Source organism: Tiliqua scincoides, chromosome 5 (genome assembly GCF_035046505.1).
Source record: "Tiliqua scincoides isolate rTilSci1 chromosome 5, rTilSci1.hap2, whole genome shotgun sequence".
Classification (NCBI taxonomy): Eukaryota; Metazoa; Chordata; class Lepidosauria; order Squamata; family Scincidae; genus Tiliqua; species Tiliqua scincoides.
This window is the reverse complement of record NC_089825.1, coordinates 99387932-99404801: the sequence shown is the minus strand read 5'-3', so window position 1 is coordinate 99404801 and position 16870 is coordinate 99387932. Positions and strand designations below refer to the sequence as shown.

At 43.1% G+C, this 16870-nt stretch overlaps 3 protein-coding genes across 3 annotated transcripts; all 3 read right to left on the bottom strand.

Annotated features, from left to right (window-relative positions):
- Positions 1-4181: 4181 nt before the first annotated feature.
- LOC136652569 (olfactory receptor 11A1-like) lies at positions 4182-5623 on the bottom strand. Its single transcript, XM_066629505.1, has 2 exons — positions 5567-5623; positions 4182-5171 (listed from the first exon to the last, which is right to left on the bottom strand). Exons 1-2 carry the CDS (start codon positions 5621-5623, stop codon positions 4182-4184), a joined length of 1047 nt encoding a protein of 348 aa, XP_066485602.1.
- Positions 5624-9928: 4305 nt separating this feature from the next.
- Positions 9929-10895, bottom strand: LOC136652568 (olfactory receptor 6N1-like). The gene is given in 2 exon segments (XM_066629504.1): positions 9929-10541; positions 10543-10895. Coding segments are annotated over 2 exon segments (966 nt in total).
- A 3386-nt stretch (positions 10896-14281) lies between these two features.
- LOC136652567 (olfactory receptor 6F1-like) lies at positions 14282-15265 on the bottom strand. The gene has a single exon (XM_066629503.1). The coding sequence runs from the start codon at positions 15263-15265 to the stop codon at positions 14282-14284; it is 984 nt and encodes a 327-aa protein (XP_066485600.1).
- Between the last annotated feature and the right edge of the window lie 1605 nt (positions 15266-16870).

Below are 16870 nucleotides of genomic sequence, written 5' to 3'. Positions count from 1 at the left end.
TCTGCCATTTTGCTGCCCATTCTGCCAGTCTGGAGAGATCCTTCTGGAGCTCCTCACAATCACTTCTGGTCTTTACCACTCGGAAAAGTTTGGTGTCATCTGCAAACTTAGCCACTTCACTGCTCAACCCTGTCTCCAGGTCATTTATGAAGAGGTTGAAAAGCACCGGTCCCAGGACAGATCCTTGGGGCACACCGCTTTTCACCTCTCTCCATTGTGAAAATTGCCCATTGACACCCACTCTCTGCTTCCTGGCCTCCAACCAGTTCTCAATCCAGGAGAGGACCTGTCCTCTAATTCCCTGACTGTGGAGATTTTCAGTAGCCTTTGGTGAGGGACCGTGTCAAACGCCTTCTGAAAGTCCAGATATATAATGTCCACGGGTTCTCCCGCATCCACATGCCTGTTGACCTTTTCAAAGAATTCTATAAGGTTTGTGAGGCAAGACTTACCCTTACAGAAGCCATGCTGACTCTCCCTCAGCAAGGCCTGTTCGTCTATGTGTTTTGAGATCCTATCTTTGATGAGGCATTCCACCATCTTACCCGGTATAGATGTTAGGCTGACCGGCCTATAGTTTCCCGGGTCCCTCCTCTTTCCCTTTTTAAAAATAGGCGTGACATTTGCTATCCTCCAATCTTCTGGTACCGTGGCCGTTTTGAGGGACAACTTGCATACCTTAGTCAAGAGATCTGCAACTTCATTCTTCAATTCCTTAATAACCCTTGGGTGTATGCCATCAGGGCCCGGTGACTTATTGATCTTTAATTTATCAATGAGGTCTGAAACATCTTCTCTTTTCACCTCTATCTGACTTAACTCCTCGGTCAGGAGGGGCCGTTCGGGCAGCGGTATCTGCCCGAGGTCTTCTGCCGTGAAGAAGGCTTTCTGAAGCTTTCTAATGTATTTTTTTACGTTTTATATTTAAAATTTATTTATTTTTCCGGCCTTCAACACTATGCCAGATATTTGATGTGGCCCTCTGATCAAAAAGTTTAGGGACCCCTGAGAGCCCATGGACATCACATTAATGTTTCACATTATTAAAAAAAATTACACAATTAATAGGCAGAAATGTGCTGAATAGTTACTAGGAAAAGGAGCAGAAAGCATAATACACTGAAGACACTACAGAGCAACTGCTAAAACGATCTATTTCAAATTCTCACTGCCATGTTTTGCAATGTATACCATATCTTATTGCTAGCTAATGCCGATATATTCACACGTACATCATTAATGTGCATTTTAGGCTTTCTCCCTTGTATTAGAAGCGTCATTTCATGATTGGCAATGACCTGACATTGAAAATTAGTGGCAGTTTCAACTTTACCTTGATAGGAAAAGCCCGTGTTCTCTTATCATTATCAGAAGTTTGACACTTTGTGGCAAAAGTGCCATTACAAACGTGTTGATTTCCAAAACTCAGTCAAAATTGTGTGAAAACCTTTGCTGAGCAGAAGCAATGAAACAACTGAGGGTTCCTCCCCCCCCCCCCCACTCTATTACCATTTTTACTGACTGACAGCAATTTTAACCTGAGCTTCCCTAGATCTGGCAGAAATCTCTTGCTCGCTCTAATGCACCATCTTCTGCCATACCTCTTGAGCCTGTCGTATGAGGGATGCAGATTCTGCATTGTGCTTTCTCAGATCCATTAGTTTCATGTTTCCCATTCATAGAATCATTACAAATATCTAATGGGATACCTGTTACCTATTGTAGTTATTGTTGGGTATGCATGTTATATATATATATATATATTAAGCTAGTTTCTTTCCCCAGGAGATACATGTCCCTCATGTTCAATTATGTTTCTTCTTAATGAATGAGCTTCTCCATAGGGCTGCGGCATATGGGATTATATTATTGACAATACATACTTAGATTGTGGTCCAAACAATATCGGTGATCTCATTATTTTAAGAATGGTATGACCCCATGGGAATTAGGTGGACAGATTATTCAATAATAATAATAATAATAATAATAATAATAATAATAATAATAATAATAATAATATTTATTATGTATTACAAATTATTTATCATAAATAAAATAATTACTTATTAATTATTTAATCAATTAATTATAATTGATTAAATATACAGGTGGCCCCCAGTATCTGCAGTTACAATTAACTGCAGAGCCAGGCTCCCCACTTCCTGCTAAACCTCGATCTCGTCTTTACAAATATTCAGTATTAGGAAGGGGACAGGTTCATTGGCTGTGGCACCAGCAGAATCCTGACCCACTTTCTCGCTTGATCCACCTTCATGGGTCAGTGATATCACTGGTCTAGGTTCACGTTGACCCATTGGGCCCAAAGGGGCTTACCCCAGGGCAATGGAACAAGTGTTCCCTTACCCTGAGGTAACCTCCTGAAGCTGAAGCTACCTCCCATTTACCTCATGCACCCCCAAAATAAAATACACATGGCAATTTAGCTGGTAGAATGGGGCACTTTATTAATTAGCATACACCAAGGGAAAAACTGCAGCAGGGTGCCCAAACTCCACCCCCTGTACTGGAGAAACAGTGCTGTCTTCCTCCCCCATGAGTATATGGGTGTAACATCTGACTCAAGGCTGCACTCGGTGAAGCCCAAGTGAGCCTATCACAGCCACCCCTGAAGGGTTGAAGCATCTGGAAATGCAGACCAACAGGGAATGCCCTGTGGAGGCCTGGCCACTTCCAAGTCAGGGGGCTTGCCAGCCAGCCAGCCTCACTGAACAAGCAATCCTGAGCAGTCCTGGTTCATCCTGTGACTTTTCTTACCTCAGATGATACCTACCCAACCTGCATGACCCTTGCAAATGGGTGGGGAGGGGGTTAGCCTAGCACTTAACCTCCACTGCCCCAACAGGGAACAAAACATTATGCAAACCCTGCTGCAGATCACTCAGGAAAATATGAGCCCCAGCTTGTGACAAATGGACCTCATTGCTCCTGAACAAGGCTGGCTGGTCAAATCCAATGTCAGGATAAGGATGATTGCCCTGCCCTGAGCTGAAATGATCCTCCCCAGGCAGGCACTGATCTTCTTCCTGAATATCTCTAACTTCTGCAAGTGTTTGGAACCATCCTCTGTCTTCATCATAAGGGCAAATAAGAGGAAGACATCATTCTGATCTTGTACGTTTATTGTTTCGAAAAAATACAAAGCAGAATTTTAAGCTTCAGCTGAAACTTTGGGTTATATTCTCAGCATCGTGAGCCTTGGGGTGGTTGCAATAATGACAATGTCCTTTCTCATGGTCAATTTAGCTTCAAACACAACTCTTTCATTCTTTTTCACATCTTTAACTGTGCACAATAATAATACAACTGGGCAGCCTAATCCTATCCAGGAGGTGCAGCAGGGCTGCATGGTCAATCCTATATCCAGCGCTGGAATTGAACAGGCTGGAAGATACCTCAGGGTAACATTTGTTCCCTTTCCCTGTGTGAAGCACCAGCCTGCTCAATGGGGCTACTCAGATCTGCATGAGTGAATTCACTGGCTCATGTCTGACAAGCCCCATGTAGACTTTTCAGGCCTGGGATGAAGGGAATGGTAGAGGCTATTTTTATCCATATCATGTTCAGAAAAGCCAGCTTTCTGTTTACCCAATGGATCTTTTCCTTTTCCTCCTCTAAGAATTCTTGGCTTTTTTTCTCTTCTTCCAATCCTGCTGATCCTGTCTGAATTGACCTAAGAAAAGAACTTATGTGATGATTTCCGATAGCACTGAAGGACTTATCCCACAGTCCTATGGTTTGCTAGTACCGGCCATCATAGAAGTGCCATAAAGCACTTTTCAACAAATTGTGTGGAAGGAACCCTGGCAGAAAAGTCTGTGCCATCCCACCAACAGGAGCGGGGTGTGTGTGGGGAGGGAGTATACCAGGGTAGGAGGACAGCAGCAAGGAGGGTGGATGAGATCCAGTAGGGGCTGCATTACAGCAGGAGGATTTGCAGTGGCACAGGTTGCCCAGCTGACATATCAGAGGCTGCAATCCTAACCACACTTTCCTGAGAGTAAGCCCCACTGAACAAAATAGGACTTACTTCTGAGTAGACCTGGTTAGAATTGTAGCCTAAGGCTCTAATTCCAGTCACACTTAATCCCACTGAACAGCATGTGGTTTATTTAGCCACTAATTCTGAAATGGAAGCAGAGAATTTAATGCACACTAATTTATTCTACTCGGGAGGCACGACACTGGGCTTGCTGAAGTCTTATGAAATAAAGAACCCTTTGAACAGATTTCTTCAGAGCGTCTTTAATCTCCTTGTTTCGCAGGCTGTAAATCAAGGGATTGACAAGAGGAGTACATGCAGTATATAGGACGTAGAGGACTTTGTGTAAAGCACGTGGCATCTTGTGTTTTGGCAACACATACACAATGATTAGGATCCCATAGAACATGGTAACAACAATGAGGTGGGAAGAGCAGGTTGAGAATGCTTTCTTCCTCCCAGCAGTGGATGGAATACGCAGGATGGTGGATATCACAAAAACATAGGAGGTCAGTGTTAACAAGAATGGTGGGAAAGTGGACAATGAGGAGAATACTAAAGTTGTCCATTCTATTATATACGTCTCACTGCAGGTGATTTGCAGGAGAGGTGAAAGATCACAGAAGAAGTGGTCAATTTCATTGGGACCACAAAAAGTTAATGTTGACACAAGGTACAACATGACGTACATGGATGAGAACCCGCTAACCCATGATCCAGCTGCCAGGCTAAGGCATACCTTGTCTTTCATGATCATCGCATAGTGTAGTGGTTTGCAAATGGCTAGATACCGATCTAAGGACATCACTGCTAGGAGACAACATTCTGTAACAGCCAGGGAGCAAAAAACATAAAACTGAATCAAACATCCCCAAACAGAAATGGTTTTGTCTCCACTTGCAAAGCTAGCAAGGACTTTGGGTAGGATGTTGGAGGTGCAGCAGATCTCCAAGAATGACAAGTTTCCCAACAAGAAGTACATGGGGGTGTGAAGATGACCATCAGTCACAACGAGGGCTATGATGAGGATGTTCCCTGCCATGGTTAATATGTAGATCAGGAGAAAGAGCAGAAACAGCAGACTCTTGAGTTCTTGAAGATCTCCAAACCCCAGGAGAATGAATTCTGTGAGGAGTGTTTGATTTCCCTGATGGTTCTTCTCTTCCTCCTAAAGACAATTTAGTGTGGTTTAAGATATAGCATCACAGGAACTTACGACATGTCCACTACTGCATTTTAGGTCTTATAATCTATTAAGAGGGCATGTTCTTGTGAATCAGTAGCTGCTTATGGGGAGGAAATAGCTTTTCTGAAAGCAAAAAAGGAGGTTCTACCTTAATATCAGACAACACTCCCTCCATCTCAGCAGGAAAAAAAATGGGTGTGAAGTTCTTTGCTGAGCAGAAAGACAACTGTTTTTATTTTATTTTTCTCCCATTCCCCCAGTTCTATTATCGTTTTTACTGGCTATCGGCAATTTTGATCTACTTTGAGCTTCCCTTGATCTGGTAGAAATCTATTGTTTGCTATTGCACCAGTCTATTGCACCATGTTCTTCCTTACCTCATCAGCCTGTTGCACGAGAGATGTAGATTCCAGATTGTTCTTTATCAAGTCCATTTGTTTCAAGTTTCTCATTCATTTAACTATTACAAATATCTAATGGGGTACCTGTTACCTGTTGTTGTTCTAGTTGAGTATTCATGTTATATATTAAATGAGTTCCCTTCCCTAGGAGATACAAATCTCTTATGATCAATTATATGTATTTTCTTAATTTATGAACTCCTCCTTAGGGCTGTGGCAGATGGGATTAAATTATTGCCAATACATGTTTAGATTTTAGTACAAACAATATCAGTGATCTCATTATTTTAAGAATGGTATGTCCCCCTTGGGAATTAGGTGGATGGAATAGCAAATATATTGCTGATGGGAACCCACTACACAAACAAAATAAAGTGAACAACATACAAGAAAAGGAGCAACTGGAAATCTTCTACAACCAAACAGAGGATGATTTGCAGGAGGCATCAAACTTCTTTTATAAAGTTCCTCTTGGGATGTTGGCACAGGGGCATCCCAATCCCAAAGCAATTTAGGAGGTTCCTGGAGGTCTCCACAGGCTAAGGGGATACATGTCCCCTTAGCCCAAGTAAAGACCCAGCCTACCCTTTTGGGCTTCTTCGATCCGTGCCAGCTATTTAGCTATCACAAATCTGGCAAGCCCCATGTAATGCTGGGCAGGTCGGGAGAGGGATTAGGTTATGGCAGAGGTCTTCTCTGCCATTACTGCCCCCTCCCAGGCCTGATCTGCCCAATTCCTCATTGATAAATTGAAGATCAATAAGTCGCCGGGCCCTGATGGCATCCACCCAAGAGTTATTAAGGAATTGAAGAATGAAGTTGCAGACCTCTTGACTAAGGTATGCAACTTGTCCCTCAAAACGGCCACGGTGCCAGAAGATTGGAGGATAGCAAATGTCACGCCTATTTTTAAAAAGGGAAAGAGGGGGGACCCGGGAAACTATAGGTCTGTCAGCCTAACATCCATACCGGGTAAGATGGTGGAATGCCTCATCAAAGATAGGATCTCAAAACACATAGACGAACAGGCCTTGCTGAAGGAGAGTCAGCATGGCTTCTGTAAGGGTAAGTCTTGCCTCACAAACCTTATAGAATTCTTTGAAAAGGTCAACAGGCATGTGGATGCGGGAGAACCCGTGGACATTATATATCTGGACTTTCAGAAGGCGTTTGACATTGTCAGTCACCAAAGGCTACTGAAAAAACTCCACAGTCAGGGAATTAGAGGACAGGTCCTCTCGTGGATTGAGAACTGGTTGGAGGCCAGGAAGCAGAGAGTGGGTGTCAATGGGCAATATTCACAATGGAGAGAGGTGAAAAGCGGTGTGCCCCAAGGATCTGTCCTGGGACCGGTGCTTTTCAATCTCTTCATAAATGACCTGGAGACAGGGTTGAGCAGTGAAGTGGCTAAGTTTGCAGACGACACCAAACTTTTCCGAGTGGTGAAGACCAGAAGTGATTGTGAGGAGCTCCAGAAGGATCTCTCCAGACTGGCAGAATGGGCAGCAAAATGGCAGGTGCGCTTCAATGTAAGTAAGTGTAAAGTCATGCACATTGGGGCAAAAAATCAAAACTTCACATATAGGCTGATGCATTCTGAGCTGTCTGTGACAGATCAGGAGAGAGATCTTGGGGTGGTGGTGGACAGGTCGATGAAAGTGTCGACCCAATGTGCGGCGGCAGTGAAGAAGGCCAATTCTATGCTTGGGATCATTAGGAAGGGTATTGAGAACAAAACGGCTAGTATCATAATGCCGTTGTACAAATCAATGGTAAGGCGACACCTGGAGTATTGTGTCCAGTTCTGGTCGCCGCATCTCAAAAAAGACATAGTGGAAATGGAAAAGGTGCAAAAGAGAGCAACTAAGATGATTACGGGGCTGGGGCACCTTCCTTATTAGGAAAGGCTGCGGTATTTGGGCCTCTTCAGCCTAGAAAAGAGACGCCTGAGGGGGGACATGATTGAGACATACAAAATTATGCAGGGGATGGACAGAGTGGATAGGGAGATGCTCTTTACACTCTCACATAATACCAGAACCAGGGGACATCCACTCAAATTGACTCTTGTGCGGGTTAGGACAGACAAAAGAAAATATTTCTTTACTCAGCGTGGGGTCGGTCTGTGGAACTCCTTGCCACAGGATGTGGTGATGGCGTCTAGCCTAGACGCCTTTAAAAGGGGATTGGACACATTTCTGGAGGAAAAATCCATTACGGGGTACAAGCCATGATGTGTATGCGCAACCTCCTGATTTTAGAAATGGGTTATGTCAGAATGCCAGATGCAGGGGAGGGCACCAGGATGAGGTCTCTTGTTATCTGGTGTGCTCCCTGGGGCATTTGGTGGGCCGCTGTGAGATACAGGAAGCTGGACTAGATGGGCCTATGGCCTGATCCAGTGGGGCTGTTCTTATGTTCTTATGTTCTTATTCCAACCTCCCTGCAAAACTGCCTCCTCCCCACCTCCAAAATGCCCTCCTGCCACCTTGGCCTGGCTGCCACCGTAACTGGTCAGTGGCCAGGTCCGCATGGCAATGGGATGGGTGAAGATCCTGGGGTGAGGATGGGCAGAATAGGGTGGCAATGAGGGCAGGTAGAAAGGCAGCTCACACCCAGGAAGGGGATGGGTTCAGTGACTGTGGTGACCTGACTCCTCTCCCGGGCTTGATCTGCTTTCGTGGGTCAAAGAGGACTTGTGCCAGCAATATCACTGGTGCAAGTCCAGCTTGACCCACTGGTTTCACAGGGGCTTTTACAGGGCAAGGGAACAGACGTTCTCTTATGCTGAGGAATCCCAGCATAAGGAATCCCTTACGCTGAGGAAGGCCACAACTCCCTGCAGGATTCCGTGGACACTGTGTTGGCACCCCTGCATTACCACATGGGGAGCTGCAATGGTTTGGGCTGCCTGGATGGTATACTTAAGGCTCTAATCTCATTCACACTTAATCCTATTGAATTCCATGGGGCTGATTTCTGAGTAGATATGTACAGACGTGAGCTATAATTCTCAAATCTGTTTTCCTGGATTAATTTCTTCAAAAGGTGAATTAAAACCACCGTTTCGGTTTGTGCTGCTAATCTTTCAATATTGTCAATTACTCACTTCAGTTAAATTTGGCACCCCACATCATCATGGCACCCCAAATATGGCGTTACATCATGCTTTTAAAACTGTAGTCTGAAAGCAGAGGGTTTGGCATAAAGTCACAAAAACACAGGTGCCTTGACACGTGTATGCGTGGAGCAACTTCACCCCAAAGCAGCCATTTTCAACCACTGTGTCATGGCACACTGGTGTGCTACGAATGGTCTGCAGGTGTTCTGTGGAAGTTTGGGAAAGGGTCATTGATTAGTGGGACCATTAAGGGATGTGAGACCCCCACCAACAGCATGGTGTGCCTTGTCAATTGTCAAAAGACTGATGGTGCACCTTGACAATTTTAATACCTTGTCAGTGTGCCACAAGCTGAAAAAGATTGAAAATCACTGCTCCAAAGGAACAGACCCCATATTGTTAGTTTAGCACAGATAAGACAATCACACGGGCATGCACACATCTTAGAATGCCCGCCAGAATTTTTAGACTCTTTCTGATTCAGAATGGAACGCTGAACTTCATTGTAGTAGCAACTTCAATTTACTTTTATTTTGCCGACTGCAGTTTTGACAGATGATTCTGTCAGCCTGTCCCATACAACCTCTGTTTCTGAGTGAGCGGGAGTTACACCTTATGATGGATCCCCAAGTTAAATACATCTGATTTACAGACATCCCAACTAATGGACAGCAATGTCTGCACTTTCACACAGGCACAGTTCATCTGGTCTTGTGCTTTTGCCCAGGAATGACAGTGCTTTTCCAATTTACGTTTGTTCTGACTTCTGGACAAATCTCTGGTAAAGAACCAGGCCATAAGTAGGTGATTTATCCTATTGGTCTAGTAGAGTTAGCCCATTCCTCTTGGACTAGTTAAGACAAGGTAACAGAGTTCCACTTCATGCCACCAGTGGCCATTTTGGGCCCTGTGGCACAGCCAGAGACCTGCTCCAGAGTAGGTAAGCCAGCATGGGGGGTGGATTGTGGGTGGGGAGGGGAGGGAGGAGCTATCTCTGTAGGCAATGGCTCATGCCAGATCTCTCCTTTAAAAATCTCCCCTTCTGACAAGGTGAACTATACATCAGTACAAAGGAACAGTACTTCTTCTTGCTAGATTTACAATGAAGCCACAAGTATAAAAGTTCAGGGATATCACAGAAATAAACTGAAGATTTCAGAATGATAGTGTAAGCTGATAATGCATGCTCATGCAAATATGATTTATTTTTATCCTTATCACCAAGAAATTTTTGAGAACCAATTGTGCTTGCTAAGATATTTCCGAAGGGCTTCTTTCACTTCTCTGTTTCTCAGACTGTATATGAGGGGATTGGCCAACGGTGTCAGGACAGTGTAAAAGAGAGAAAAGACTTTGTTTAATTCTTTCATTGTCTCACTCCATGGCATGACATAAACAATGATCAAACTCCCATAAAATATTGTGACCACAATAAGATGAGATGAGCAGGTGGAGAAGGCCTTTTGCCTCTGGGTGGCAGATGGAATTCTTAGGATAGTGGAAATGATAAAAATATACAATGTCACAGTTAATAAAAAGGGGATCAGCATGAACATGGAGGAAAAAATTGTCCCCAGAAGTTCTAGTGTGTGATTTTCACTACAGACAAGCTCAATGACTGGGGTAAAATCACAGAAGAAGTGGTCAATTTCATTGGCACCACAAAATGTTAATCTTGACATTAAATGCAACAGAACTGCCATTGCCACAAATCCATTAACCCAAGATCCACCCGCCAAAGAGATACAAACTCTACTGTTCATAAGGGTTGAATAGTGTAGTGGTTTGCATATTGCTAAGTACCGATCATAAGACATCATGGCTGAGACCACATTCTGTGACTTCGAGGGAAGCAAAGAAATGAAATTGAACTATGCAACCTGAAATCAAAATGGATCTGTTTCCAGTCAAGATGCTGGACAATATCTTGGGCAGGATGGTGATAGTATAGTAGGTCTCTAAATAGGACAGATTCCCAAGGAAAAAGTACATAGGCGTATGAAGGCGATGATCTGAAACAACCAATCCTAAAATAATTAGGTTTCCTACCATGGTGAATGTATAGATCAATAAAAATAAGGGGAAGAGAATAATGTTCAAGCCCTGGAGATCTCTAAAGCCTAGAAGGATGAATTCTGCCATCTCTGTTCGATTTTTCCATTCTGTGATGTCCATCACTTGCATCTAGACAAAGAAAATAAATGTGTGAAGTGATACACTGTGTGATAAACCATCTTTTTTAATGTTAAGATTTCACTTACGGCCCAATCCACCATGGCCAAAGCGCTGGACTCCTGCACACTGCCCTGGCAATGGCAATCATGAAAGGACCAGAAAGCAATTTGTAATGGCTGAGCGGAGGCAAGCACCAGCATGGAGGCCTGCACAGATGGGTGCTGGCCCCTCGTGCAGGCGGGAGAAGTACCGAGTGCTGGGGCTGGGAAGTGCAGTGCAGAGCAGTGCAGAGGCTCCATTCCAGGATGGGGGAAGGGCAGGAAGAGGTGCAATAGATGGGTAAGCAGACCATGCTTGGGGGGAAGGAATGGCATCAGAGGCACTGCCAAATTCTATCCCCCCCTCCTGGGCCTGATCTGCCAACATGGGCTGCTCAGACCTGTGCCAGCAATTTTGCTGTTGCAGGTCCAAGCAGCCCCATAAGGGATGCTGGGGCTTTTCTTGGGGCATGGGGACAAACGTTCTCTTACCAGACCTCCAGCAGCCTTGTTGCCTGCACTGGGTATAGCAGTGGCTTTTTCTGTGTCGCTGAATTGTGGTGCAGGAAATTTGACTGAGATTGGACTGATAACCTAAGGAAAAGCAACTGAAATATTTTCTCATCATGAACAAACAACATGGTAGACCTCTTGTTTAAGAAACTACTCTTGGCATTGACACTAAGAATATGCCAGCAGAAGGTTAGCAGCCACTAATTTCTTCAGGTGCCCTCAAATTTCACATGAAAGACAGTTCAAAGTTTTCTTCTTGCTAAAGAATTTTGAAAGCAGCCAAAGGAATTTAGGGAACTGAATGGCATTTCTCAGTCAAGAATCTAAGGAAAGATCTCTTATATCAATCCAGAGATTCATGTAGTCCAGCATCAAAGGCCAATCAGTTGCCTCTGAGAGACCTACAAGCAGGAGATGAAGACTTATGTCTCTCCTGTTGTTATTCACCTGCATTCAGAAGATACTGCCTCTGGAAATAGTATATGTAGGTCATAGAGGACTCAGAAAAGAAAGCTTCACCCACAGTTCTATCAATGTTCTTCTATATATTCATAAATCACATAGCCCAACGACATAAGACAAACCAGTTCATTTACTAGCATCATATAGTCTCCAAAATCTTTCTTCTTCTGCAACAATATTCATGTAACTAAGGTTATGCCTTATTTCATATTGCATCCATATTCAAATGAATTAACAAACACTATTAGGATGGATAATTAACTAAAGAGCAATGATATCAATTTTCACCTTCTTTGCATGTCTACAGATGGGCCAAAAGCACCATATTTTGCCAGGATCGAGACTCCTTCATGTCTTCGGTATATGCCTATAGTGCTCATTTTGTGCTCTTATTTATGTTCTTCTAAATTGACTTCCTCATTTGTTTCCTTGGTCTATATTCCATCAGCAAAGGAATAGAGGTCTCACATGACTCATTAAATGGAAAAGTATCCTCTATGGTTCCATTTATGGAATTTGAAATTAGCGAGAAGAAATATATCCATACAAACATTGAAATAATCCTTTCACTCAGTTCTCCAAACAATGAACATTACAATATCTTGAACCAGGGATGGGAACTCAAGTCAGGTGTGTCCAAGTCACAAAAACACATGATTTTTGCTGACTTGTGTACACTTGTGACTTGCTGACTTGTGTCAGGCATGTCAGTGACTCTGGCACTGACTCAAGTCTGAGGCCACTGACTCGGAAATGAGTTCCCACATGTGCAGACTTGACTCTGTATCTGGGTGCACTTGCTTACTTTTTCTGCAGTGTGAAAGACCTTGTGGGGCCATCATTCAGACCGGGCAAGCAACAGGGAAGTTCCAGCAAGGAGGCAGGGAAGGGTTAATGCTTTTGCATCAAGTAGGAGGTTGGGGGAGGAGGGAGTGGGTTTCCTTGTCCATTTCTGAAGGAACCAATGATCATTGGATCATTGGATGAAGGTTTTTTTCCCCTGGATGAGTGAGAGGAGAATACAGGGGGTGGGGAGATTTCCGAGCCATAAACTCATGGCAGGACTCTAGCAGGCTCATTGAATGACTGACTATAATGGGACTAGTTCTGAGTAGAGCTGCAAAGGATTGGGTCATACTCTTAAGCCTCCCAGCTGCTGTGCGTGACCCTCCTCCCTCTTGCCGCTTCTGTCCCCAATCTCACATAGTCCATCCCACCTGCTTATGCCTTGTTTACAGATTGGATGGGGACATCAGGGAAGTGTTTAAAGGGAACTCCAACACACACCCCAGAAGCAGCTTCATTTTGTCCTGCAGAGCCACGGCTGAGGTTTTTTTATGGAAAAGACGACTCGAGTCTTTTAGAGTTCCCAAAATGCTCTGGGTGACTCAGAAAGTCCACCTGTTAGGATTTGGTTTTGAGTCAAGTTAAAGGGGACAGAGACTCATGACTCAACTCAAGTCAAGCTGCACTGGATTTACTGATCTCTGTCTTGAACTTCCTAACAAGGCGGATGTCCTCATCCCCATTCAATTGTGTGTTCTCTCTGCTTGTGTGTACTTCACTTGAGTACAGGTTTAAACATCTTCCTCCTTTGGAGGAAAGGGAGTTCAAAAAGGGAGCAGAACTTTCATTGCAATAAACCTAGCCCTTCCCTTCTTTCCTATAAATAAATATAAGAATAAATATAAGTTATAAATAAGAAGCCTATAAATGCTAGACATCAAATGTACATTACTGTACATCAACTCTTACTGCAGCAGCAAACACAGCAGCACAACAACAGCAGCAGCAGCAACAACAACAACTTGAGAATAGAACATGGGTATCTCTAGGAGAAGAAGGTCAATATTGAGCCAATTGTCATTGGAGCTTTTGAAGCAGTGCCTAAAAGTCTGAAGAAACACCTCAACATTCTTGGCCTGGAGCAAATCACACCAGCTCAACTCCAGAAAACTTCATTGCCTGGAAATGCAAGAATCCTACAACAATATGATATCTCTGTGATTCCCAGCAGAATTTTGGCTAGATCCTGAATTGCAGACTATAATCAGTCTAGCATAGGCTGTGATTAATAAATCCTTCCAACCCACAATCTTCTATATAGGAGAGGCACAGGCATGTATTTACATATTTAAAATACTTTTTTATTTTTGCATTTCAACAAAGAAATTCATCATGTGGTTTACATAGCAAAATAAATTGTGGGATGAAATAGGTTCCTGTCCCAAAGGGGCTCATACTGAAAAATATATACAGATGCAAAAAACAAAACAAAACAAAACAAAAAAATCCCTGTTAAAATACCGGTGATGCTGGTGGGATAAACCGGTGGGATAAACAGCATAAATACGTTTAAGTAGGTTTAGGACTTAGCTCACACTACCTTATTCTTGAAACAATGACTCGGCTTTTCTTTGGTCTTATAACCTGAATCACTTTGCCAATGGATGTTCTAATGGCCTCTTTCACTTCTCGGTTCCTCAGACTGTAAACCAGGGGGTTGACCAGGGGTGTCAGGATAGTGTAAAAGACAGAGAACACTTTGTTCAGCTTTCTCATTTTTTCTGGATTTGGGAGAACATAGACAATGATTAGGGTACTGTAATAGATGGTAACAACAATGAGATGCGATGAACATGTGGAGAAGGCCTTCTGCCTTCCAGTGGCAGATGGGATTCGTAGGATGGTGGTGATGATAAACATGTATGATGTCAGAGTCAATAAAAAGGGAGGCAGGGTGAAAATAGTCGAGAACACAAATCCCATCAATTCAAATCTGTGGTCTTCACTGCAAGCGATTTGTGCTACAGGAGCCAGATCACAGAAGAAATGGTCGATTTCATTGGGACCACAGAATGTCAATCTGGTCATCAGATACATCATTACTGACATGGCCAGGAACCCATTCATCCAAGAGCCAACAGCCATGATGAGGCAGAGTCTGTCACTCATAACAGAGGCATAATGTAGGGGCCTACATATTGCTATGTACCTGTCATAAGACATTATAGCTAGGAGGCCCATTTCGGTGACTGCCAGAGCAGTAAAGAAATAAAACTGGGCAATGCAGCCAGGAATGGAAATAGCTTTCTCCCCAGTCAAACCAGCAAGGATCTTGGACAGGATGGTTGAAGAGTAGAAGGTCTCCAGGCAAGAGAGGTTTGCAAGGAAAAAGTACATGGGAGTGTGAAGGTTATTTTTTGCCACAACTAATACAACAATGAGGATGTTCCCAGCCATGGTGAGGATGTAAATCACTAGAAATAAGAGGAAGAGGACAACATTGAGATCCTGAAAATCTCCAAAACCCAGAAGAATTAATTCTGTGTTGATGGTTTGATTTCCCTCTTTTCTGATTGCCATCATCTGCAACTAGGGGGAGAAAAACAATACCGCAGTTCAGTGCAGTTTTAACCAAGAGCACCTATTACATTCACTAAAATTTCTATTGAAAATGATTCTGAGCAGGCATTCATGACTGCCTCTCCCATTGCAGGATATGGTGCACATCCCACTGTCTCAACTGTATCAGCAATGGAAAGTTGGAAAGGATTGTACCCTTAATTAAACTCAGTATATATGAACATTTTTGACAGTTAAACCTTGCACCAGTTCCCACCCACTGCATTTCTACCATCTTACATTTTTTCAGTGAATGTCTGTTGGACGTATATTCATTCGGAAATAACATCTCTCTCTCTCGCTTTCTCTTTGTGGAAACTAAATAGTGCATTCATTTCAATCTCATGTTAATGGATTTTTTTTTTAAATTGTTAAACAATGTTTGCTTCCGTTTCTCTCCTTTTCATTCACACTGATTCAAAAAGACCTGGTAACTAACTCCAAAACAAGAGAAACTAGTTATCTGAATGGTGTGATGACCATTTCAAATACTGGAAATCCACTCCAATGGTACCATTAAAAGCTGCAACAGAGGGGAAGCAGGTCAAGCGATAAAGCCAAATAAACAGTATGGAACAGTCAGTTTAGAAATCATAGCAACTCTGAACTGTAATTATTATCTCTTGAGTGCTATCAGTACGATAATGCATAGAGAAGGAAAACTTATTTGCCACGTACTAGTTAAAACTTTGTTTACCTGTACTGCTGGAGTAAGGCTCTGCTCTTATTTAGTTTGCAGTGAAAAACTAGCAAAAAACCTATGATAGAACATAAATAGCTAATTCTTTAACACATTTGAACAAAAATAAAATTAAAATAAACATAAATCATATACAATGCCAGCAAACATTGTATATGATTGGGTAAAATTGGACAAAAGTGGAAAAGCATGTGGACGAATTTTCAAATGTGGTTATAATCAAAAACGCTGAAAGAACAACGAGCTGAAGGTCAAGTGGATGAAAGTCAGGGCACTGCTGTAAAAATTTCTTTGGGGTAATCGGTTAACCCCAAGTCTTGGAAGATGTTCTTCCCTTCACTTCCAGAGAAAGGTTATATGACCAAATGAAAAGACAACCAATATGACCCCAGAAACATTAGGCTGCAATCTTATACACAATTCCCTGGAAGTAAGCCCTATTGAACACAATAGGGCTTATATCTGAGTAGACATGCAAACAATTTTGTTATAAGTTTTATGTAGCAACTACCAGCCCCATGGGAAAATATATATATATACAATCAGTTTACAGTTCTATTCTCCTTCCATTAGTCCCTTCCATCTTTCTACTGGCTTTACAAGAACAGTACATACTCGTAGTTGCCCAGAGATTCTCAAACTAGTGCATCGCAATGCCGCAGTCAGAGAAGCTCTGTCTGTGTCCCTTTAAGGGGTGGGGAGGGGGAATGCAGCAACACAATCGGGGCAATTACACCGCAGTCAGGGCTTTTAGGGGCATTTTTACACTTAACTGAGCTCATGCTGGCCTCTGGGGTGGGTGTGGGGAACCCTGTGAACAGCCCTGCAGAGCTCCCCAAGCCTCGTAAAATCTAAAAATAGAGCTT

Excerpts from the sequence above, each read along its gene's own strand:
- LOC136652567 (XM_066629503.1), bottom strand. The coding sequence starts at position 15,265 with ATGGCAATCAGAAAAGAGGGAAATCAAACCATCAACACAGAATTAATT.
- LOC136652569 (XM_066629505.1), bottom strand. The coding sequence starts at position 5,623 with ATGGACTTGATAAAGAACAATCTGGAATCTACATCTCTCGTGCAACAG. Across the intron at positions 5,172-5,566 it reads TCGTGCAACAGGCTGATGAG|GAGGAAGAGAAGAACCATCA; the intron begins GTAAGGAAGAAC and ends AATTGTCTTTAG.